The sequence below is a fragment of the Nannospalax galili genome, unplaced genomic scaffold (genome assembly GCF_000622305.1).
Source record: "Nannospalax galili isolate Female #2095 unplaced genomic scaffold, S.galili_v1.0 scaffold136, whole genome shotgun sequence".
NCBI classification, from domain to species: Eukaryota; Metazoa; Chordata; class Mammalia; order Rodentia; family Spalacidae; genus Nannospalax; species Nannospalax galili.
This window is the reverse complement of record NW_008340872.1, coordinates 5,008,997-5,033,705: the sequence shown is the minus strand read 5'-3', so window position 1 is coordinate 5,033,705 and position 24,709 is coordinate 5,008,997. Positions and strand designations below refer to the sequence as shown.

Here is a 24,709-nt window from a genome sequence, read left to right as displayed (position 1 = left end):
AGTGAGACAGCCTACAAAATGGGAGAAATCACCCTTGTTATTTTACATCTAACAGAGGATTCGTATCTAGAATATACAAAGAACCAAAGTAAGGAAACAACTCAATTAAAAAATCGAACTATGACTTGGACAGAGTTGTCAAAAGAAATATAAATGGCTAATAAATTTTTTTTGTGGGTGAAAAAATTATCTTATTTATTTGGATTCATATACATCCACAGTTGAATTTTAATACAAAAAGAAAAAAATTATAATCTGAAAACGGTTTACAAACGAGAAACCTTCAAATAGATTTTGCTCACTTCAGCCTGGTGCGGAGTAAATGACAAACTGTACTGGTATATTCCAGGCAATGGAGTCTGTCGTCCAGGAGCACTGAGCTCAACTTTTCTGCAAGCTTCATTTTCCTCTACCATGAACAATAAACTCACTGTTGATTCCAAGCTGTGTGTGAGCACATGTATACACAGCAGCTCCTTTCATAGAAGGAAAAGGCATCTAGAGGTTGCTGTGTACTTTACCTACAGGAATCATGAGAACATATGGGATGGACCGGGGCTGCATTTTATAAGAAAAAACAATTACCTGACAAATGAGTACAGCAATAAAAAGTGTCTTTTTTGCAACAATTAAAAAAAAAAAAAGTCAAGCCAGGTGAACTAGTGTACGCCTTTAATCCCAGCACTTGGGAGGCAGAAGCAGGCAGATCTCTGTGAGTTCAATGCCAGCCTGGTCTACATAGTGAATTCCAGGTCAGCTGAGGCTACAGGGAGACCCTGTCTCAAAAAGACCAAAAAAAAAAAAAAAAGTCAAAAGTTTTCTGTGAGACTCTAAACCAGCTTCTCTACTGAAGAGCAGACGTGGCATTTCCATGGAGTTACACACTGGACCCCATAGCATATTTTTTTTCCTTGCTTTCTTTTTTTTCAATAAACAAAGTTTTCCCACTTCTGCCACAATAGTAAAACCATTTGATCTTGACAAGATAATGATGTCATTAACTTTGTTCTTGTCTGTCTGACAAAATTGGTCAAGAATACAACTGGACTGTTAGGACCAAGGAAAACGAAGTTCAGGTCAAGCCTTGTCAGGATAACCTGACTAAAATCATCTGGCTCTTTAATTTAAACTAGTTCAGACAACCCGATTCTTGCTGTGCTTTGGGTTAAGTTTACACACTGAACTTGAAGCTGTAGACTGTCGTTTCTTGTTAAGAGACCTGCTAACCTTGAATCCTTTCAATTTCTGTACAAAAAATAATTCCAGGACATCTGCACACTGGCAAAAAGGGGAGTCACTTGGATTGTAGTAATGACAGTTATCAAAAATTTTGTTCATATCTGCCACAAATTCCGTCAGCTTTTCATAATACCGTTTTTGTACTCTTTCTTGCATGGTGGCAAGATCCATGGGTTCCTTAATAATACCATAGTAATCTGGTGCAACACTGGGGTCTACTGGCTCAAGGAAAGGCCAGGCCAGCTTATGGGTCTGTAAGGAGTGCAGTATCTTCTTTAAGCCCTCATAGTCTTTCTCTGTCAGTGGTGTGAGCACTGTCATGGCATTCTTTTTCGACTGGCACTGTGGACAGACATACTCATCAATGAGCTCTGCCTCACTTTGCAAGATGCCAACACAATGCCCGTGGTACCAATTCTGACACCGATCACAGCCAATATAAAATTTAGACTCATCATAAGGTGTTTTACAGATACAGTAGAGCTTTGTGTCCTTCTTAGTTTCCTTTGAGGCAGTGGAGATCATTTTCTTCTTGGACTTGGCATCCTTCTGCCCTTCCCGCTTCCTCTTCTGGGCAGCTGCTGGTGGTGGGGTTGTGGGATGGGGCAGTGGAGCGGATGCTGAGGGAGGAGGAGGAGGAGGCGCTGGAGGTGCTGCCAGTGCTGCTGTCACTGGGGCTGTGGGTGCTGCTGCCACACTGGCCTGCACCACCTGCTCCACCTGTGCTGTGTCGCTCCCCTTCTTCATGTTCAGGTCTCCCTTCAGCTCTTCCTGCACCCCGACCTGCAGATCTTTGTCTAGGAGCGTTCTCTTTTTCAGGATCTCAGCTATTTAAAAAAGTGTTTAGCATTTTTAGTCATCAAGGAAATGCAAATCAAAAACTACTTTAAGATTTCATCTCACCCCAGTAAGAATGGCCATTATTGAAAAAATAAATGACAAGTACTGGCAAAGATGTGGGGAAAGGGAAACCCTTGTTTACTACTGGTACAGTCACTGTGGAAATCAGTGAGGACGTTTCTCAAAAAAACTGACAACAAAACTACTACATGAGCCAGCGATCCCATTCCTGGGCATCTATCAAAAGGACTCTCTATCCTATAACAGAAATACCTGCATGTCTATGTTTACTACTGCTGTTTGAAATACTAGGAAATGGAATCTACCTAGATGTCCATCAACCAATGAATGGCTAATGAAAATGTGGTACATATAAATATGGAATTTTATTCAGTTATAAAGAAAATTGATGAAATTTGCAGGTAAGTCAATGGAATGGAAAAATATTATACTGAGTAAGGTAACCAAGGGCCAGAAAGACATATACTGCATCTCTGCTCTCAATTACAGATACAAGATTTGAATGTTTAGTTTCTGTATTGATGGGATGTCTCTAGAGACTGTATTAGTTACTTTTCTGTTGCTGAGACAAAAGGCCATGACCAAGGCAACGGATAAAAGGGTTTATTTGGCTTATATTTACAGAGGGACAGGAGTCCATCACAAAGGGAGGCATGGTGGCAGAGGCAGGCCAATCAGGAGGCTGAGCTGTCACACCTCCAAGCACATGCAGAAAGCAGAGTGAGAAACTAGAATTGGGGCAAGACTATGAACTCTCAAAGTCCACCCCCAGTGACGTGCTTCCTCCAGCAAGGATGGACCTCCTAAACCTTCCAAACAATGTCACCAACTGGGGCCAATGATTCAAATGCCCAGAGCCTATGGGGGAGATTCTCATTCAAACCAGCACTGAGTCCAGGAAGCAAGAGAGGAGCTATGAGGTATGAGGGAGGACAGGGAAGGGTTTGAAGGGAGAGAGAGTAAGCCATGTGAGTAGAAGTCAAGTGGTGAAATGAGAGGACAGCTGTGTTTGTCGGGTAGAAATTCTCAAGTTAGAACTCTGTCCTCTTATGGGACTTGGAGGCTGAAACCTTTTTCTTTTGAAATTTGCATTCCTGAAAATAGCTCTTAGGCCCTTGAGAGATGTTTTGGGGCTGCAAAAGCATCCATTTACAGTGGTCAGCCCTTCTTTGGGCAAACTTCCAGGAGATGGTTGTGACCCATGGAGCAAGGGCTGGGTTTGGATGGATTAAGGAAGGCCCAAGTTGCCCCAGAAGATATGGAATGAACCAGGACTGTCCAAGTCACCTGAGACATAGCTGTGCCCATAGCAGAACAAGTGTCTGATAGGGAAATGAATTTCGGCTACAGGAAAATTGAGAAATGTGATCCTCAGGCTGAGGGGATGCTCAGTTAGCAAAGTACTTGCTGCACAAGCATGAGGACCTGTTTGGATCCACAACAGCCATGTAACAGCTGGGTGTGGTGCTGCATGCTTGTAATCCCAGAGCTGGGGAGGTGGAGACAGGAAGATCCCTGGACTCAGTGGTCATTCAGGCTAGTTGAACAGGCAAGTTCAGTGAGACATCACGCCTCAAATGGGTAAGATGGAGAGCAACTGAGGAAGACACTGATTGACACTGATCTCTGGCTTCCATACGTATATCCACACAGGAACACATAAACACACGTGCACGCATACACAAACATACACAAAACAAAGCTGCAATCCTCACCTTCTCAGAGGAGACTAGTGGGGGGGAGGGGAAACAAACAACTCGGGACTTTGGCTGCACTACTGAAACCCAACAAATAGGCTGCACAAGGGTCCCTAGGGCTAACCTGAACCGGTGACCTGCACCATTTTTAGCAAGGTAGAGTGATTACAAACAAAGCTTTGAGTTCTAGGTACGTGTCCTTAGGCAAACACTTAATGAGCTGGAGTTTCAGTTTTCTCATCGGTAAAAACGGTCTAAGAACCCTCCTTTTAGGCCACTGAGTCAACAAAATGGCTCAGCTTGTAAAAAAAGCACTTGCCTGTGCTGGAGCTCATGGTCGAAGGAGAGAAATGGCTTCTGAAAGTTTTCCTCTGAACTCTGTAGGTGCACCAACACACACACATACATACACACACAAATAATAATTATGATAATAATAATAATAAGAGCCCTCCCTTTCACAGGGTGTTGAGGGTTGCATACAATGATGTATCTAAAGATGACTACAGAACCAGGCCCCAAGGACCCTAACCCAAGAGTACTGCTCAGTGGAATGAGGCAGCTCTGTACCCAGCATGCCTGTAGTGGCCTCAGGTTTCATAAGGGAGGGAGGAAAGTTTGTAGCTTCTGGAGGGCTCTTTTCCAACCATCTCTTGTGGCAAGGACAAATGGCAATTTCATGTTGCTGTTACACAGCAGGTTGCATAAACACCAGGGGAAGCTTAGCTCTAGGAGGGCTGAGATGCAACAGCAGCGACTGTCTATGTCTATGTGAAAGAAGCTACGTTCCCACATAGAAGCAGCCAGCACAGACAGGCAGGCAGCACAGGTGGCTTGGCCCATTTCTGAGGGTCTCATTTCCAACTGGTGGTCAACAGAATGAGAGAGGACAAGGTAGGTCTGGCTTGCCTGGGGAGGTAGGAGATAGAATTCTAGTCCTGGCTGGGCAGCCCTAGGCAGGTCATTTCCCTCTCACTGTTTGGGATGTGCCCTGGGGCCGACATAGCTGTCACTGGGGCTGGCTGGACGTGCAGCATGCCAGGCACACTCCAGACTTGCTGAGGCAGACTGCACTGACAAATCTCGAAGTGATGTCATGCATGTTGAAGGGTAAGAAGTGTTCATGACATTTCTCAGCCTTTCCTAAATCAGAGTCCAAAGCTACTTCTATCTGTCTGTCTGTCTGTCTGTCTGTCTGTCTGTCTGTCTAATCACCTATCTATTTATTTATTTGGTCTTTTTGAAGCAGGGGCTCCCTGTAGCCCCAGCTGGCCTGGAACTTGCCATGTAGACCATACTGGCCTTGAACTCACAGAGATACACCTGCCTCTGCCTCCCAAGTGCTGGGATTAAAGGTGTGCGCCACCACGCCTGGCTCTATTTATTTTTTAAAATATGTTTTTATACATTCATTTGCTTGCATGTATGTAAGTGCACCACATGTGTGCAGTGCCCTAGAAGGCCAGAAGAAGGTTTGGATCCCCTGGAACTGGAGTCACAGGTGATTGTGAGCCACCATGTGGGAGCTGGGAACTGAAGCTGGTTTTTCTACAAGAACAGCAAGTATCCTGAACTGCTAAGCCATCTCTCCAGTCCCCAAAGCAGCTTTTAAACACAATATAAATACAAGTGACTAAAAAGTTATGAGTAATGCACATTCAGAGGAGGAGGACAGGGAAGAGGAAGAGGAGGAAGAGGAGGGAGGGGGAGGAGGAGGGCGAAGAGGGGGAAGAGGGGGAAGTAGGAAAGCCCTTGTTTTGTTTTGAGACAGGCTCTCATTATATATCCTGGGCTCCTGCCTAAATCTTTCAAGTGCTGGGATTATAGGCAAGCACACCATGCCCAACTTAAGGTGAACAATTCTGTTACCAGGGGTTCAGGACAGCTTTGGTTTTTTTTTTTTTTTTTTTTTTGAGACAGGGTCTCCCTGTAGCCCCAGCTGTCCTGGAACTCACTATGTATACCAGGCTTTGTTTTATTGGAGGCTGCATTGTAGAAAAACCCATGACTGTTAGTTCAAACACTGGACTATATCTTGTGCCTTTAGAGGCTGTTCCCCAGAAGAGGGAAAAGCCCATTGCACTTTTGATTCAATGAATCTACCTGTTTTGTAGACTTGTTTTAGGTGGAATCACAGAACCTGGCTTAGTTTACTTAGCAGTGTCCACAAGGTCATCCATGTTGCTGTATACTGCAGAAACTTTTTTTTTCCCCATCTTTTTGAGACAGGGTCTCCCAGTAGCTCCAGCTGTCCTGGAACTCACTATGTGAACCAGGCTGGCCTTGAACTCACAGAGATCCACCTGCCTCTGCCTCCTGAGTGCTGGGATTAAAGGCGTGCACCACCAGGCCTGGCTTGCAGAACTATTTTTAAAAATTTTATTGATTGAAGATTGTGTGTATATAAAAGAGAAGGAGGACAGAGAGAGAGGATACACACACACACACACACACATATATGGAGAGAGAGATGGAGAGAGAGAGACTCCTGCCATGATGCATATTAGGAATCATATTATGATCGCATGATTTTTATCCTTTATTCTGCTTTAAAAATTGTTTTGATTGATGTATTTTTATTTTATTTTATGTGTACAGATGTTTTGCCTGCATGTATATAAGTGCAAGTGTTGGATCCCCTGGAGCTGGAGTTACGCACAGTTGTTGTATGTGGGTGCTGGGAACCAGCAAAGCAAAAGCAGCCAGTGCTCTTAACTGTTGAGCCATCTCTCCAGCCCCTTTTATTCTGATTTTCATGTTGAACCATCCTGACCTCTCAGGGATAAATCCTTCTTGTTTATAATGTAGGATTTTAAAAAATTATTTATTATTTTTATGTGTACGAATGTATTGTCTGCATGTATTTAAGCACACCTATGTCATGCAATGCCCATGGAGGTCAGAAGAGAGTGTCAGATACTAAGGAAGGGGAGTTATAGACGGTGGGTGCTGGGAACTGAACCTGGGTCCTCTACAAAAACAGTCAGTGCTCTTAACCACTGAGTCATCTTTCCAGCCCCGAAGTAGAATTCTTTATGTAAAGCTGAATTTGATTTGTGATTATTTTGTAGAGGGCTTTTTTTTAAACACTGACAGCTATTCATCAGGGATACTGACCTGTAGTTTTCTTTTCTTCTGCTGTCTTTGTCTGGTTTTGGGTTCAGGGAAACATCCTCATGAAATTTGAAAATTATCCTTCTTCAGGCTTCTGGAAGAGTTTGAGAAGGATTAGATTAGTTATGTTCTAATTTGGTAGAATTCACCAGTGAAGTCATCTGGATCTGATGACCAGTTCTTTATTTGGTTACTAATCCAACCTGTAGTTTTCTTTTCTTCTGCTGTCTTTGTCTGGTTTTGGGTTCAGGGAAACATCCTCATGAAATTTGAAAATTATCCTTCTTCAGGCTTCTGGAAGAGTTTGAGAAGGATTAGATTAGTTATGTTCTAATTTGGTAGAATTCACCAGTGAAGTCATCTGGATCTGATGACCAGTTCTTTATTTGGTTACTAATCCAAGAGTCATACTGGGAACGCCTGTTCAGACTTTCTCTACATGGTACTTACAGCACAGAGTGGACAGAAGGGCACGAAGGCCCATTCTCTGAAATTGGTGTGTAGCATGGAAATTTATAGCCTAATTCTTCTCTTGATGCCTCCTTAACACGCTGTGTCATAAAGATTACAGCAGAAATTGGCATTTTTTTGTTGAAATTTATTTTTTGTTGTTTTGTTGCAGTTCTGGACACACACACACACACACACAACAATAGCACATGTGTGGAGGTCACAGGACAACCTATAGGAGTCAGTTCTCTCCTACTCTGTGAGTTCTTGGGATTGAACACGTTATCAGACTTGGTAGCAAGTGCTTTTACCCACTGAACCATCTCAGCAACCCAGTCCAGGCAGTACTTTAACTTATGCTTCAGTCTCCCAAGGACCTAGCATTTGACCTCAATAGAGCTTTACTTCTTCCTGCCTCTGCTTTCCAACTGCTGGAATTACAACCATGTGCTCCTCCCTCCCTCCCTTCCCCTCTCCCCTTCCTCCCTCCCTCCCTTCCTTCCCCTTATTTCTCTCTTTCAACAAGTCTCCCTATGTTGCCCTGATTGGCTTGCTACTCGCTAGATAGACCATACTAGCCTTGAACTTGCAGCAATTCTCCTGCTTCCAACTCCTGAGGGCTGGGATTACAGGTGTGTGGTGTGCTACAACACTTGGCTTCAGACCGTTTTTGTAGGAGTCAGTCTTGGTCAGTTATATGTTTCTAGGAATTCTTCCATTTCTTCTATGTTCTGCATATTGCTGCATTTATTTATAGTAGTCATTTATGATTTTTTTTTTGAGACAGGGTTCCATATAGCCCAGGCTGGTCTTGAACTTGCTATGTAGCTATGTACCAAGTATGACCTTGAGTTCCTGATCCTCCTGTCTCTCCAGTGCTGGGATCCCAGGTGTGCACCATCAGGCATGGTATCATGATTCCTTTTACTTCTGTGGTACTGACTATAATGTCTGTTCTTTTATTTCTGGTTTTATTTACTGGAGTCTTTTCTCCCCTCAGTAAGTCTATCTAAAGTTTTGTCAATTTATATTCACCTTTTCAGAAAAATAACTCTTAATTTTGTTAATCTTATTTTATGTCTACTTTGATCATTTTCTTCCTTCTGCCAACTCTAGACACAATTCCCTATTTTTTTCTAGTTACCCGTGATGTAAATTTAGATAGCGATTCTTCTTTTGTAACATGGGCATTTGTGTGCATGCATATCACTTAGTACAAGGATCCCACTTAATTCATTCTATAAATTTTGGCGTGTGGCATTTTCATCTTCACTTATTTCAAGATATTTTTGAATTTACCTTCTGTTGTATGAACTTGTCCTCCACCTGGGAAACTAAACTGACAAGTTTAGTCACACCTCCTTCCCAAGCTTGGTTGCACCTGCTCCTCTAGGATCATAAACTTGACTGTTGACCTGCAAGAAAAGGAGGGTTGTGGGGAGTCAGTAATCCCTCCCACCCAATCAGTCAGCCTTAGCTGTATGAGGGGGAGGGACTAAGGATAGGGACAGGGGAAGCCAGGGGGAGGGGGTAGCCTTCACCATCTTGGGCCACCACCAGGAAGTCAGGGGGTCCCAGTCGCAATGTAGAAAGGAAGCCCACACATGCCCACACCTTTGTAAGTAACTCCCATGCCCACCCTCTGTTCTGTTAGTAAGCCAAATAAATTCTTTGGTTCCCTAAACTGGAGCTTGAAGGAATATTATCTCGGTTTGTCATAAGAACAGTGGGAGGAAGGAGCACCTTCCAGAAATAAAATTTAGCTACAATTGGTGTAGTTGGACAGGATACCACAAAACTGAGGAGGAATTTGGAAAGAGCAATGATGATGTCTCTGATATGGGGAAGGAGGCCAATGACTGAAACAAAGTTGGGTGAGGGAAGAATGTGGGCAAAGGAAATATGGACATGGTGGGCTAGCCCCACAAGCCTAGTCAGGGTCGTGGCAATGGTAGGGATAATGCAGTGGATAGTAAGATGTGTAACTAGAATGAGGCCACCTAAGTAGACGAGGTCAGTGGGGGAAATCCCAGGCTGGCCGTCCTCTTGTAAATGGTATAAAATAGTGTGCAGGCTTAAGCAATGGGGGCCACCATGTGTGTATGGGAAATGCTTTAAGGACTGTGGAGGTCTAGAGCAAAATTTGCAAGCCTTGGGAGTAGGGCAGGGGCCAAAATTTCATCAAGCAGCTGCAATTACTGCTTGGCTGCTTCTTTGCATAATAAAAGATTTTTCCCAGGCAGAGGCCATAGCAGCTCAGAGGGATACGACTAAAAAGGTATGTGTTCCTCTTCAGTATCAGCCTCTGACCTGGCCAGTGAATTTTGTGAGAGAAAAAGTGAAGATTTTAGCTTGCCCCTTTTTTATGGCTAGGGGGGCCAGAAAGGGAAGAGAGCCCAGATTAGATTGGTAATATAAGGCTCAACCTGGAGTCCCCAAACATTGGACCCATGGGAGAAGGCAGATAGTGATGAGGAAGAGAATGACCTAGCAATAGCTAAAGATGCCCCTCAGATTCAACCTTTAACACAAAGAAAGAAAAAAGTCATGTTTCAACATGCTGATGGAGGCCTTAACAATGGTCTGGTGTAAGGAACTACAGCCAGTAGAGAATACTCCACATTGGAGCTGTTGGAACTAGGGAAGACTTTCAAATAAGGAAGGCACCCCTCACCACATGGCTTATGAGAATATGGGACATGGGAGCAAATGATATTAGTTTAAGTGCTACAGAAGCTGAACACTTATAAAGCTGAGCTATACAACCACCCACCATCCCTCCTTGAGACATAGGCTACATAACCTGAGGCAGTACAGGGGGAAACAGGCCCTGATGCACTGGCTTGTACAAGCCATTAGAGATACTTGGTCATCATAAATGGAAGTTCCCATAGATATGAGGGGCTAGAAGACCACAGAAGAGGGACAGGCATTACTGAGAGAACTAGGTATGAGGAAAGCAATGTATGATGCCCAGTTCACTGGGCCAGATAGGACTGTGTTCACCAGAGATTCAACAGGGACCTTGAGATTGGTATCGTGCTTTAATGGTTTTGCTAAGTCCCTTAGTGGGGCAGGATCTTTGAGAAGTAGGAGAGGCTTTGGTGGATCTAGGTGACTTAAACCAGTGTGTAAAATGAGTCTGTAAAATAGTAAAACAAGAAGTTCCAGCACTTGGGAGGCAGAGGCAGGTGGATCTCTGTGAGTTCAAGGCCAGTCTGGTCTACATAGTAAGGGAGACCCTGTTTCAAAAAGACAAAAAAAAAAAGTAAAACAACCTAAAAATGATATAAAAATGACAAAACAAAAAAGAGGTCCGTTTGGGTTACTCAAAGTCAAATGTGGTAAGATCTGTGTCTAGCCCAAGTTCTTAAAGAAAAAATTGATAAAAAGCCAAATTCTGTACTAAGGAGCTTTTGGAAGGCTTTAAAATCTGAGGGGCAGTTCACAAAAGATATACAGAAGATAAAAACTGTCCCAAGGGTGGATAAGGACCCCCAAAGATTAAGGGTACATTTCTCTCCGGGGAAAGGTTATGCTAGGGATGCAGAGAGTTTGCCCAGCCAGGGCCTCCCCCAGAAGACACGTGTGGTCAATGGAGAAACAACAGATATGGCTACAGTCAGGAGGCAGACACAGGGCCTACCTGACTCAGGAAACCAACAGGTGCATCAGGGGCAAGAGGGGCCCTATTCTTCCTTGGCCCTGTGCTCAGACAACCTGAGCTAGCCCCAGTGAGTTTATCAAGGATAAGAAAATGCAGGGAGGCTCCATATAAAATCCCCAGGATGCAGAATGACCCCCCCAAAAAAGATAATAAAGAACTAAGTAAGTTGATGCTTCTTATCCATGCTACAGTGCACAACATAGATTTGTTGAGAAAATAATACAAATGGATAAATCTTTCCATGCTATGTTAGACCTTGTCCATGTTTGATTTAGTATATAATGTTAACCTCTAAGTGGTTTTTTTTTTTGGTCTTTTTGAGACAGGGTCTCCCTGTTGCCCCAGCTGGCCTGGAACTCACTATGTAGACCAGGCTGGCCTTGAACTCGCAGAGATCCACCTGCCTCTGCCTCCCAAGTGCTGGGATTAAAGGCATGCACCACCACATCCGGCAACCTCTGAGTGTTTTACAGATGTGAAACCCATTTGAGAGGCAGCAAGTACACCTGAAGAAATAAAGGCTAGCTAGCTATAGCTGTAAAATTCTTGAGAACTTTATGGTCAGGTAAGGCATAAGTGATACCCACCAGAATGGTTGGGGAAAGTCTGCAACAGCCTGATCCTGTAGATGTCAGAGCAAACAACAAATATCTTATAAAATAAAAATAGAGGCTCCCCAAAACTGTACAATTATAAAATAAAAATTTCAGTATCAGGGGTGGGTTGCCCCCCATGAGCTGTTGGCTAGAGAGACTCTCGAGGGCCTCAAAATGATAGAGGCTATTGTCACTAATGTTGGTATCACACCAGAAACAGTTGGTAAGTCCCTATTGCTGAAGACGCTGCATGATATGAGCATGGGGAAGGGAGAGATCAAGCTGAGACCAAGCTGGAAACTGACACCAGACGGCTGGCCCTCATAGTGCTAGGAGATCCTTAGCAGAATTGTTAGAGGAGAATGGTTCCCAAAAGCTCTGCTTAATGATGGACCCCCCACGTGTTGCACTATCAACATGCCAAGCAAGATGTGCCTGCTGGTTCAATAATGGCTTGACTAATATATGTACAACCAACAAATTTCTGATTGAATTTAAGGTTCACTCCTTGGGGAGAAACACACATTTAGTACAACCCAGGCTAACTCCCAATGGCAGGGGAAGTCATAGGCCCTAGTGGGGAAGCTGATGCAAGTGTTTTCTTAGATGAATGTGATGCACCTGTTAAGGTATCTTCTAAACATTTGTGTTTACACCCATAGTTAGATTATTACATCAATGTTTCTGCTTCTTTTCATTTGTCGTCATAGTAGGAAAAATACCACTGCGATGAATCAACAGCCACGTCTTGGAAACAAATGATGAAAAGGCCAGAGAGAGTTCAGTCTCTCACCACAATGGAAAAAAAATTATCCTATATCCATCACCCCCTCCAAGGCTCAGGGACTCTTATGGAAGAGGCTGGCAGAAAGAATGTAAGAGCTGGAGGAAGGGGTGGAGTGTGAACTTGTCCTCTGCCTGGCAAACTAAACTGACAAGCTATAATCATGTCTCCTTCCCAAGCCTGGTTGCACCAGCTCATCTAGGATTATAAGCTTGACTGCTGACCTGCTAGAAAAGGAAGGTCAGGGGGGAGTCAGTCATCTCTCCCACCCAATCAGTTGGCTTTAGCTGCATGAGAGGGAGGGGGTGGCCTTCGCTATCTTGGGCCACTGCTGGGAGGTCAGAGGGTCCCAGCCACAATGTAGGAAGGAAGTCCACATGTGCCCACACCTTCGTAAGTAATGTTCATCCTCACCCTATGCTCTGTTAGTAAGCCCAATAAATTCTTTGGTTCCCTAAACTGTAGTTTGTAGAAATATTATCTTGGTTTGTTCTAAGGATGGTGGGAGGAGGGAGCTAGGAACTGCATGTACCTCCTAGAAGTAAAATTTAGTATATCTTCTGATTTCTTGACTCACTAGCTATTCAAGAGTTCACTGTTTAATTTGTACATACTTGTGGATTTTATTTATTTATTTATTTATTTTCTTTTTTTTGAGAGAGGGTCTCCCTGTAGCTCCAGTTGGCCTGGAACTATGTAGACCAGGCTGGCCTTGAACTCACAGAGATTTGCCTGCCTCTGCCTCCTGAGTGCTAGGATCAAAGGTACGCACCACCACACCTGGCCCATACCTGTAGATTTTCAAGGCTTGCTTATTTATTTATTTATTTATTTGCTATTGATTTCTAATTTCATTTCCTTGTAGTCAGGAAAGCTACTTTAGGATTTCAATCTTTTTAAATATGCAGGTCTTGTTTGGTAACTACTATGGGTTTTGAATGTTTGTCCCTCTAAGACACATTATTAGACACTCAATTGCTAATGCACTGTTGTTGGGAGACTGGGGCTAAAGGGAGGTTTATGGATCAGTAGGGTTCCTCCCTCATGGCTTTACTGCCTTCTACTCTCTGCCCCATCATGGGATGAATAGTGTTCCATCCTCTGGGAATGGAGTGTTTAAAGGGTCACCTTGCAAGCAGAGGCTGGACTCTTATTCATATGGAAACTTCTGGCACCTTGACCTTGGATTTCTCAGCCTCCCAAACTGTGAGAAATAAGTTTCTGTTAATTACCCAGGCCCAGGTATTTTGTTACAGAAGCATGAGCTGAGACTGTGATCTACCACTGGGATCTAGCCTGGAGGGTGTTTCACATGCAGTAAAAGGAAGGCACATTCTGATATTACTGGGTGGAATATTCTGCTGACACCTCATAGGTCCATTCAAGTCTCCAGCAGCTTTCAAATCACTAGTTTCCTCACTGGACCTCTGTGTGGATGTTCTATCTGCTATTGAAAAGGGGCTGTTGAAGTCTGATATGATTATTGCATTGCTGTCTAGCTCTTTAGTTCTGTCGTTTGCTGTATGTATTTAGGTGCTCAGAGGTTGGGAGCATATATATTTATAATTATTATATCTTTCTGGTATACTGACATCTTTATCATTAGATCATCCTTTCTTTGTCTCTTGTGAGTTTCTGACCTAATGCTGATTTTGTTGACATAAGTACAGACATCCTGCTCTATTATGGGATCTCTTTCTCTGTCCTTTTATTTTTTCTAAATAATAGTAATATTATTTTATTATTATTGGGTTTTTTTTTTTTATTTGAGACAGGGTCTCCCTGCAGCCACAACTGGCCTGGAACTCACTATGTAGACCAGTCTGGCCTCACTGGCACAGAGATTTGTCTGCCTCTGCCTCCCAAGTGCTGAGATCAAAGGTGTGTACCACCATACCTGGCTGTTCCTTTACCTTTAGCTTACGTTTGCCCTTAAACCTAAAGTGAGTTTCTCTTTTTTAAGATTTATCTTTTAGTATGTGTCTGTGTACTTGAGTGCAGATGCCCATAGAGTCCAGAAGAGAGGTGTCAGATCCACTGGAGCTGTTGTTACATGCAGTTGTCAGCCACCTGACATGGGTGCTGGGAACTGAAATTGGGCCCTCTGGAAGGTTCGTGCTCTTAACCTTTGAGCCACTTCTCCAAGCTTCCTGAGTGAGTTTCTAATAGATAGTATATACTTAAAAAAATCATTCATCTATTCTGTCTTTTGATTGGGGTATTTAACCCATTTATATTTAAAATAATTATGGATAGGGAAGAATTTACTACTGCACTCTATTAATTTCTTTCTCTTATTCCGATGGTTTGTATCTATTTATTTTAATTCTATATGTATGAGTGTTTTGCCTGCATGTATTTTTTTTTTTTTGGTCTTTTTGAGACAGAGTCTCCCTGTAGCCCCAGTTGTCCTGGAACTCACTATGTAGACCAGGCTGGCCTTGAATTCACAGAGATCCACCAGCCTCTGCCTCCCGAGTGCTGGGATTAAAAGCATGCACCACCATGCCCGGCCTTGCCTGCATGTATGTAAGTGCACCACAGGTGTGCAAATGCCCACAGGGGCCAGAAGAGGGTGTCAGATTCCCCTCAAACTGGAGTTATGGATAGTTGTTAGTTACCATGTAGGTGCTGGTAACTAACCTGGGTCCTCTGCAAGAGTAGCCAGTGCTCTTAATTGCTGAGCCATCTCTCCAGCCCCCTTATGTTTTTTTTGTTTTTTGTTTTGGCCTTTTTGAGACAGGGTCTCCCTGTAGCCACAACTGGTCTGGAACTCACTATGTAGACCAGGCTGGCCTTGAACTCACAGAGATCTGCCTGCCTCTGCCTCACGAGGGCTCCCCTTATGGTTTTAAAAAAAAGATTTTATTTTTATTTTTTATTTATGTGTATGTATGTATATGTGCAGGTCATGTGTGTGCAAGTGCCCACAGAGGCCAGAAGAGAGAATCAGATCTCCTAGAGCCAGAGTTAGAGGTGGTTTTGAGCCACCTGATGTGGGTACTGGGAACCTAATTGTAGTCCTCTGCGGGAACAAGTGCTGTTAACCACTGAGCTGTCTCTCCAGCCCCTCTGGTGGTTTCTTTGAGCATCTTTTCCCTTTGCTGTTTTCCTTTTGCTGACTATTTTTTTTTTGTACTGATAGACTGTGAGTTCTCTTTATTTTTCTCTCATTTAACTTCTACAAGTATTTTCTGTCTTAACCATGGTGTTTACCACAGATACAGTTAGAACAGTTGATTTTAAGTTGATAACTGCTTCAGTTCAATCACACACAAAACAATATTTTTACTTCCACTATACACTTATGTTATTTTTGTACGAATGTTATAAATTTGTATTGTAGATCCATTAACCTACCTCTAAGTTATTTATAATACTTTTGTCTCCTTTTTTGCAAGGCAGTCCTAATGGTGAAAAATTTGTTCTTCAGAGACTCAATCCCTCTCTCTCTCTCTCCCTCCCTTCCTCTCTCCTTCCTTCCTTTTTTCCCTCCCTCTCTCCCTCCCCCCTCCATCCCCTCTCCAGGGTCTTGCTGCTATGTAGCCCAGGGTGGTCTTAAATTCACTATGTAGCTCAGGCTAGCCTTGAACTTTCAGTCCTCCTGCCTCAGCCTCCTGAGTGCTAGGATTACAGGTATGTGCTGCTATGCTCAGCTCTCCTTCATTATTGAAGGATTGTTTTGTGAGGTATGGTATTTTTGATTGGTAACTTTTTCTTTTTTTCCTTTCACCACTTTGAAAACATAGCTCACACTTTCTGGCCTGTAATGTTTCTACTTAGAAATTCACTCGCAGTCTTGTGGGGTTGTCCTGTACATTAAGCATATAATTCAGTAGCATTAAGTATGTTGTCATTGTGGTGGAGTCAATCCCCAAACTTCTTTTCATCTTGTAAATCTGCAACTCCCTACTTACTAAGCAATGACTTCCTATTTCCCTTCTTTCTCTAGGCCCTGACAGGCATCATTGCACTCTATCACTGGGTACATTACAAAAATGGAATCAAATAATATCTTTCTTTTAAATGGCTGTCATTTTATTTGGCATGCTGTCCTTACATTTTATCTATTTGAAGCATGTTTCAGAATGTCCTTCCTTTTAAGAGCTGGATAACATTTCAGTGCAGGGATATGCCATGCTTCATTTACTTACTCATCTGCATTTCAGAGGTATCTCATGCACACTGGGCTAGGGACGTGGCTCAGCTGGCAGACTGAGTGCCTAGGTTACACGAAACTCTTGGTTCACTCTTTAGCACCACATAAAACTGGGCATGTTGGTGAACACCTGTAATCCCAACACTCAGGGAGGTGGAGGCAGGAGAATCAGAAGATCAAAGGCATCCTTGGCTACATAGCTCAAGGTCAGCCTGGGCTACAAAAAGTCCTTTTTAAAGAAAGAAAAAAGGAAGACTATATGCACTAACACATAGGAACACACACAATTTCATAAGAAAATATGTAGTATTTTCCCTAATATGGACACTTGAGTTCCTTCCACTTTTGGCTACTGGGAGTAAGGCTGCAACGATCATGGGTTTACAAATACTCGTGTCCTACTTTCAATTACTTGGGGTGTACAGCCAGAAGCAGGCCTGCTCTCCTCAGTATGCTTCATTACAAACTAAGTGACGTTGGGAAGAGAATGCCATGATGAGCAGGTAGTCCACTGGATGTGTACCATAGTGTGTCAATTTAAATGAAGTCCTCCTATTTAAAAACGGGGAAAGAAGGGCTGGAGAGATAGCTCAGTGGTTAAGGGTACTGGCTACTCTTGCAGAGGACCTGGGCTGGGGCTGACAACCATCTGTAATGTCAGTTCTAAGGGATCCAATGCCCTCTTCTGACCTCTGTGGGTATTGCATGACATGACGCGGGTGTACTTACATACATGTAGGCAATACACTCATACATGTAAAATAAATAAATAAATATATATATAACACAAGGGAAGATGGAGGCTGAGCCGTCAATGCAGCCCCACCTCTGCTTTACTCTCCTGGCCCCCAGGGCTACTGCACGCTCCTGGTCAGGCTCCTGCTGGCTGAGCTGATGGCGGAGGAGCAGGAGGGCCTGCTGAAGTACTTCGGGGTGTAGTCAGTGCTGGTGTTGCCGATAAGGGGCATCTGAAACATACAGCATTTGCTACTTTCCCTAGTGAAAAAGCAGCTGACTCCATCAGCTGAAACTTCTATCTAGGTCATACTTTAGTTGTTGAATTTGCAAAAGAACAAGATCAGGTTCATTCCCTGTGTCCCACATCAGGTACGGAATAAAAGAAAAGGTCTGATGATGTTGTAGAAGATGATCAAGAGAAGAAAGGGCCATGTTCTTTAACAATAGAAAATGGAATTGCACCAAACCGTGGGCTGACTTTTCCTCTAAATTCATGCCTCAAATATATCTACCCAGCGCTTTCAAGCACAAACCTAGCAAGTATAGGCAGTTGTGCCAAGTTCTACGTACAGGTTCTTCATCTTGTGAATAAAATGAATTTGCCTACACCAATTGGCCAATGACTGCATGACCTTCAGTGTATGAGGATGAAGAGTTACCTAGTAAAGAGTCAGAATATGAAAGTAGCGATGAGGAGGACAGACAGAATGATCAAACTAACGGAACTCGCAGAACTTCAGCCCTGAAGACCCAAAGCAGTAAAGCCTCGACATGCGAGGAAAAGAAGAAAATAAAGGATGTGTTGACTATACCTTCATCTGCTTCACACAGCAATTTGCATCCTCTGCTGTTACCTTCAGATGTATTTAACCAGCTACAACCTGTAGGTAACAAAAGAATTGAATTCCATGTATCTGCCAACATGCCAGCAGCATTTAAGAAAGATTCAGAAAGGGAACAAAATGATGAGAAGAATTCTGATTCACTAGTCACTGAAGTTGATGCTGTAAGTATAGGATTTGGAAAGATCTTCCCTAAAGCTAATTTGGACATCACAGAAGAGATTAAAGAAGATTCTGATGATGTGCCCCCAGAATGTATTTCTAGAAGGGAGTTGGAAAAGGGTCAAATTTCTAGAGAAGACATGGAAACACTTACGGTTTTCCAAAGTTATGAACCTGATGAACCAAACAGTAGAATTTATGTGAAGAATTTAGCTAGACAAGTTCAAGAAAAGGACCTTAAATTTATCTCTGGAAGGTATGTTGACTTTTCATCAGAAACACAGTGGATCATGTTTGATATACGTTTGATGAAAGAAGGGTGCATGAAAGGCTAGTGCTCACTGGACTTCCAAATGAAAAAGCAGCAGCAAGAGCTTCAGAGGAAGCTAATGGCTCTGTTCTTTATGGAAAGCCTATGGTAGGTCAATTTGCTTGATCTGCCAGACCCAAACAAGATTCTAAAGAAGGAAAAAGAAAGGGAAAAGAGTGAGTAAAGGTTCCTTTTGAATTCCATGTCTTTCAAGTACTATTAATCTTTGAGAAGAAGAAATTGATTATCTGGACTATGATCTGTGTGTAACAAGTTTGAAAGTGTATATTCAGAAATTATATATTTTCAAATTAGTTTTTGGAGGCATTTGTGTTTTAATGATCTATTGAGTATATAACAAATTACTTTCATCTCAAAAAAAAAAAAAAAACAAGAAAAGAAGTTTTTACCTCTTCACAGATTTAGATTAAGTTCTACGACTGACACACTTTCAAATACGCCTCACGTCCAGTGTACTGTTTACCCTCCTCTGTGTGTGTCTCTGTATAGGGACCATGCTAATCACAGACACAGTAACTCATTAAGCACTTTCCAGGCTCACATCACAGCTGCAAGGAGCTAAAACCCCTTCTTTATGAAGATATAATTTCACATAATCTGTTGCTTCAAGTTTCTGTAAAAGATCAAATTCTATTCAAGTGAGAAGATAAAAACAATGGAAAGTAGTGATGTAAAAAATAAGCATGTGAAGTAAAATTAATTAAATAAAAGACAGACCAGCAACTCAGCTAGGACCTAAAACAACTAGTAATTCAGAGATTCACACACAATCTACAAACAAATGAGAATGTGATAATTTCAACAAATAATCTAAGGCATGGAAATGAAAGATGAGATTGTCTTTTCAATTCTCAGATTGTTGAAGAGGCTAGAATTACAAGAGAAGGATTTCATGCAAACTCTCTGAAGTACAATTTAGTAAACCCTATCATGTTCTATGTACTAGCAACTGACATCTCAGAAGCATTTCACAACAAGAACGTATGCATAGTGTGTAAGAACTTATACAAAGATTCACAGAAAACGTCTAGCAGCTGTTCAAATATCAAACAAATGAAGACATCCACATGTCCATCAATAAGTGTAACATACTAAGTTGTGCTGTAACTGTGACCTGACTTGGAGATAATGTCTTTGAAGATGCAATTAGTTAAGGTGAACTCATATATAAGATTTAATGACTGGTGTTTTTACACAAAACAAAGAGAGTACACAGGCACAGTGGCAAAGACCCAGAAAAGAAGTTCACTCACCATGGAGGTAGAGATTGGGGTGATGGGGACAGAAGCCAAGGAACAATTAGAGTCACAGAAAGTTGGAAGAACCAAACAAGGAGTTTTCCTCAAGCCTACAGAGGGATCATAACCCTACTGACATTTTTATTTTGGATCTACTGTCTAAAATTATGAGAGAATAAATGTCTGTAGCTAGACTTCACTCCATTGGTTGTAATTTATTGCGGAAACTCTATAAATAAAACAAGGGGATTAGTTCAATAAGAAATGGAATATATACATAGGTAGAGACGGAAGCACAGCTGTCAATATTTCCTTTATATCCTTCTGTTGTTGAACTATGTACACCGAAGTCTTTTCACAAAAATAAATTTTAAGCAATATGTAAAATAGCATTTCCCTAGTAAATTATCTGTATTGGTGCAGTAGTGGCATTTTTATCTTGGGAGAAATCAAGAGTCATCTAATTGGACTTAAGGCCTGCTTAATGGAAAGGAATTTATGAATGGTACTGTAAACACAGCTAAGTACACATGGCTGGAAAGGTCACAAACCCTAGAGAAAACTCTGCTTCTGTCACTTCCCTAGATCAACATGATTTTTTACTATATTCTAAATATCCTTATATTTACAGATAAGCGTACCTCTCACCACTCATCAAAGCAGCTCATTTTTTCAACAGATGGAGATTATTACAAAGTTACACAACTGGTCAAATGCAGAAAATAGGTGGCTGTGAGGTGCCCAGCCCTAAGTGATACATCTGCAATGCCTTCTATACCTAAGGCTCAAGGGACGCCAAGGAAAAGGGGGCAGAAAGAATGTATGAGCCAGAGGACAAGACCTGCTATTAGTTAATGCATTCTAGACATGGCAGGGAAATCACCAAGGTATGGTAGTCTAAAGAGATCTATATAATGACAAAACTGGTTTGCATGCCAGTTTTCAAGGGATCCCACTCAAGATGAAGAGCTGCAGGAAATCCATGGATGCTGAGGGAAGGAGAATCAGTTTTCTTCCAGGACTAGCTCCCAGAGAGGTTATCTAATCTCAAGTGGGCAGCTCTAAATACAGGTACACATGAGTACCACTAAATGGACTTAGTACATTATATATGAATATTTATTAATGTATACAGGTATATGTAAAAATTATAATCAAAGAAGAGGACAAAAAATTGAGAGAGGGAGTGGGGGCATGGGAAGATTTGGACGTGGGCTGGGTAGGATGGAAATAGAGTCCTCATGCATGACGTTCACAAAAAATAGTATTCTGTTTATTACTTAGCTGTATGGACATTCTTTGTTGCATTTGAAAGCCAAAATAAGAAGAGAACAGCTATATTTTATCATAATGTTTAAAGTGAAAAAAATTTAAGAGATTATCTAGCATGATAGGCAAAATAATGGATCTCAACTATGTCCACACCTTCTCAGGACCTGTGAGTATGTTAAGGTATGTGGTAACAGGGAACTAAAGTTGTAGATGACTGCTTATTAGACAACTTTATACAGTATTCCTTGGAGTATCCATGTGGACTGTGTCATGACAAGGTTTCTTAAGATGTATAAGAGGTGGGATAGGGAGATAGCTTCATCTGTAAAGTTGCCTCACAACCTGAGGACCCTAGCACCCATATAAAAATGCCAGGTGTGGTGGTGCACCTTATAATCCCAACACTGGAGAGATTGAGACAGAGGAATTCTTGGTGTTCTCTGCCCAGGCAGTTTAGCCTAATTTGTGGGGTTCAAGCCAGTAAGATAACTGGTCTCAAAGGAGGTAGATGGTGGATGGTATTTCTGAGGATGACACCTGAAGTTGTCCTCTGGCCTCCTCACATAAGTATATGTACTCACACACACGTGCACACACAGAAAGAAAGAAGAAAAAAAGAAAGAAAGAAAGAGAGAGAGAGGAAGAGGAAGGGACTAAAGGTATAGGTCAGTGGTAGGATACTTGCTTAGCATGTAGGAGGCCCTCCCTGGGTTCAATCTGAGAGAGAGAGAGAGAGAGAGAGAGAGAGAGAGAGAGAAAGAAAGAAAAGTAAATTTCAAGTAACTCAGTGTGAGAAAGACCAAATTGGTCGCTACTGGCTTTGGCTTTGAAGCTGGAGCAAGAGGCCCTAATACTGGGAAAGGCAAGGAAATGGATTCTCCCAAAGGGACTTTAGAAAGGAACATGGACCCGACCATACCCTGGCTTTAGCTCAGCAAGACCTGCGTCAGAAATTTATTTTGCTTTAAATTACTACATGCATGGTCATTTCTTTCTCCAAGTGTTTCTCTTTTATATATACATATTCTCTCTCTCTCTCTCTCTCTCTCTCTCTCTCTCTCTCTCTCTCTCTCTGTGCGCGCATGCGTGCCATAGTAAAAATGTGGCAGTCAGAGGATAACTTGTGAGAGTCAGTTTTCTCTTTCTACCATGTGGGGTCTAGGGATAAAACCCACGTTGTTGCAAAGCATCTCTACAAGCTAAGCCACCTTGCCAGTTCAAAGTGTGGTCAATTTCTTAAGGCAACAATAGGAAACCCATAAATCAAGGTATTTCTCATCAGGTAGAGGAAGAAACTGAAACCCAAGATTATCAGGGAGCAGAAGAATCAACACTGGATCTCAGATCTTCTTGTTAACCAGAGGATTTTCTTTTCCGTGTAAAATGTGTACACAAAGAATTATAAGATAAACCACCTTTCCCCTCAAACACTTTGTCATAGTGAAGTATGTGCAAAAAGCTTACTAACAGCATTTCTGGAATATTTCTCATTTTCAGAATTAAACAAGATATTCTCCAATCACTCTCAAACCACCTTTTCATTCTGCCAAACTGGTTAGACCTGACTCCTGTGGTAAAATTGAACTGCATGACAAATTCAAATTCATTCCCATGAAAACAAAGAATTTCTCAAGAAGACAAAGCTGTCAATCATTCTATTCCATGTAAAGTGAATGCAGATGTCAGAGGATCACTGTCATAGTCAAGAGTAATAAAAGGAGCTGGGGCGTGGTGTGGTGGTGAATGCCTTTAATCCCTGCCTTTGGGAGGCAGAGGCAGGCGGATCAACAGCCTGGTTTACATAGTGAGTTGTAGAACAGCTGGGGCTACAGGGAGATAAAAAAAAAAAAAAAAAAAAAAAAAAAAAAAAAAAAAATCAACACACCTGGGCAACAGCGTGGCTTCCTGTTGAACCAAGACCTATAGGTGTCATATTATGTCGTTACTTTTCATAGTTACTGTGCAAAGCCAGAGCAAGCACATAAGGACAACGATTAGAAGTTATTTAGACTCTAAAACAAACTGCATCATGTACTTCAAAGAGCAGGGGCCTTGAATTTAGGAAACCAGGCTCAGGTACAGACATTGCCGTCTCAAGTGCACTCACCTTGGTGAGTCTGTCCTTTTAAAATTCCAAGTTTACAGGCTGGAGAGATGGTTCAGCAGTTAAGAGCACTGACTGATCTTGCAGAGGACCCAGGTTCAATTCCCAGCATCCACACGGTAGTTAACAACTGTCCATAACTCCTGTTCTAGGAGTTATGACCTCTGTGGGCATTGCACTTACATACATGCAGGCAATACACTCATACAGGTAAAATAAAAATAAAAAATATTTTAAAAATACCAGTTTACAAATGGGAATAATGACACCTGTCAGACCTACGCATGCAAAGATGACATAGGCATGTGAAGACAACTCATGGGCTTTGAGTGCCAAGAAAGACCCTGGTCTGTGAAGGATGAGTTTGTAGAGGGAAGACCACACAGTCTTCTCTGGCAAAGCAAAAGGAAAGAACTCTTTCCTAAACAAGCAGTTTCTTATTCAAGTTCATGCACTGAGTATCTCACACTAGGAACTGTCCTCCTGGCGTTGGCTGGCCTTGCCAGTTGGACACTGGGTACCTTGACCTTCTGCCCAGAACTTTTCTGTGGTTTCCTCTTCACTTTATCTAGGTAAATTATTAAAGGCCAGACCAAGAATTTTTTCCCCTCCTTTACTTTATGTACCAATTGGGAAGCTTTTATAAGTGAGAGAAAAAACCCCATCTCGGAGTGGCTTAACTGATGTAGGGGTATGTGATCTCATAAAGGAGGGTGGGCTTCATGTTAGCTAGCTAATGGGCTGGAAGATAATATCATCCTTGGCTTGTTTTACTGAGTTTAATTTCCATCATGTCTGTAAGAAGGTTGCCCTAGGGCAAGGGAAGCCAGTTCACTCTTCATTTTGTTTATCTTCTTTTAAGAAAAAGAACATTTCCTGGAAGCTTCCTTTCTGTCACATGCTCACACCTAAGGTCCTCACAGAATGAGATGGATGTAGACAGTGTAGATGGTCAGAAGGGCAGACAACTGAACACGACCTGAGTTCTCTGAAAGAAGGGGAAAGGATGCCAGGAGGTGAGCAGCAGACCCTGCTGGAACAGGAACGGCCCTTTATATTTCAGCTAAGTATCTGTGGCAATTGTGTCTAAGTTGAAAGGGAAGGTCCACCATCATCCTCTTACCTTAGAGACACCACGAACTTAACTATGTCCACAGTAAAACTTAACTATGTCCCCATCATTTCCTCACACTTGCTCCACCTACATCTTCCCAACTATCTTAGTTACTAAGAACTCCATCGATTGTGCCAACAGGCTGGAGTCATTCTAGACTCCTCTTTTCTTGAAGTTAACATGTTATTCATAAGTCAATCCTATTGACAGTGCCTTCTAAATACAACCAGCTTGGGCCCAGGACACAGTATGTCAAGGAGTTGGGGATTGGCTGTCTTCCCTGCACTAGGACAAAACCAGCCATGCTCCAGAACCAGAGGAGTGGAAGCACCTGAAGGCAG

The 24,709-nt window shown here is 42.3% G+C and overlaps 1 protein-coding gene and 1 pseudogene across 5 annotated transcripts in view; one reads left to right on the top strand and one right to left on the bottom strand.

The window, feature by feature from the left end:
- Positions 1 to 919: 919 nt before the first annotated feature.
- Positions 920 to 24,709, bottom strand: part of LOC103736521 (nucleosome-remodeling factor subunit BPTF-like) — a 35,546-nt gene continuing 11,756 nt past the window's right edge. Inside the window, exons 2-6 of one of the 5 annotated variants that reach the window (XM_029564900.1) lie at positions 18,118 to 18,186; positions 8,661 to 8,776; positions 7,115 to 7,205; positions 4,117 to 4,175; positions 920 to 2,066 (exon numbers count right to left, since the gene is read on the bottom strand). In XM_029564900.1, the coding sequence (XP_029420760.1) occupies positions 1,135 to 2,066; positions 4,117 to 4,132 (948 nt within the window). In that variant the 5' untranslated portion in view covers positions 4,133 to 4,175; positions 7,115 to 7,205; positions 8,661 to 8,776; positions 18,118 to 18,186 and the 3' untranslated portion in view covers positions 920 to 1,134. The remainder of the gene's footprint in view (positions 2,067 to 4,116; positions 4,176 to 7,114; positions 7,206 to 8,660; positions 8,777 to 18,117; positions 18,187 to 24,709) is intronic. The other 4 variants (XM_029564898.1, XM_029564899.1, XM_029564901.1 and 1 more) reach the window with 4 other exon arrangements.
- LOC103736519 lies at positions 12,176 to 18,799 on the top strand (annotated as a pseudogene).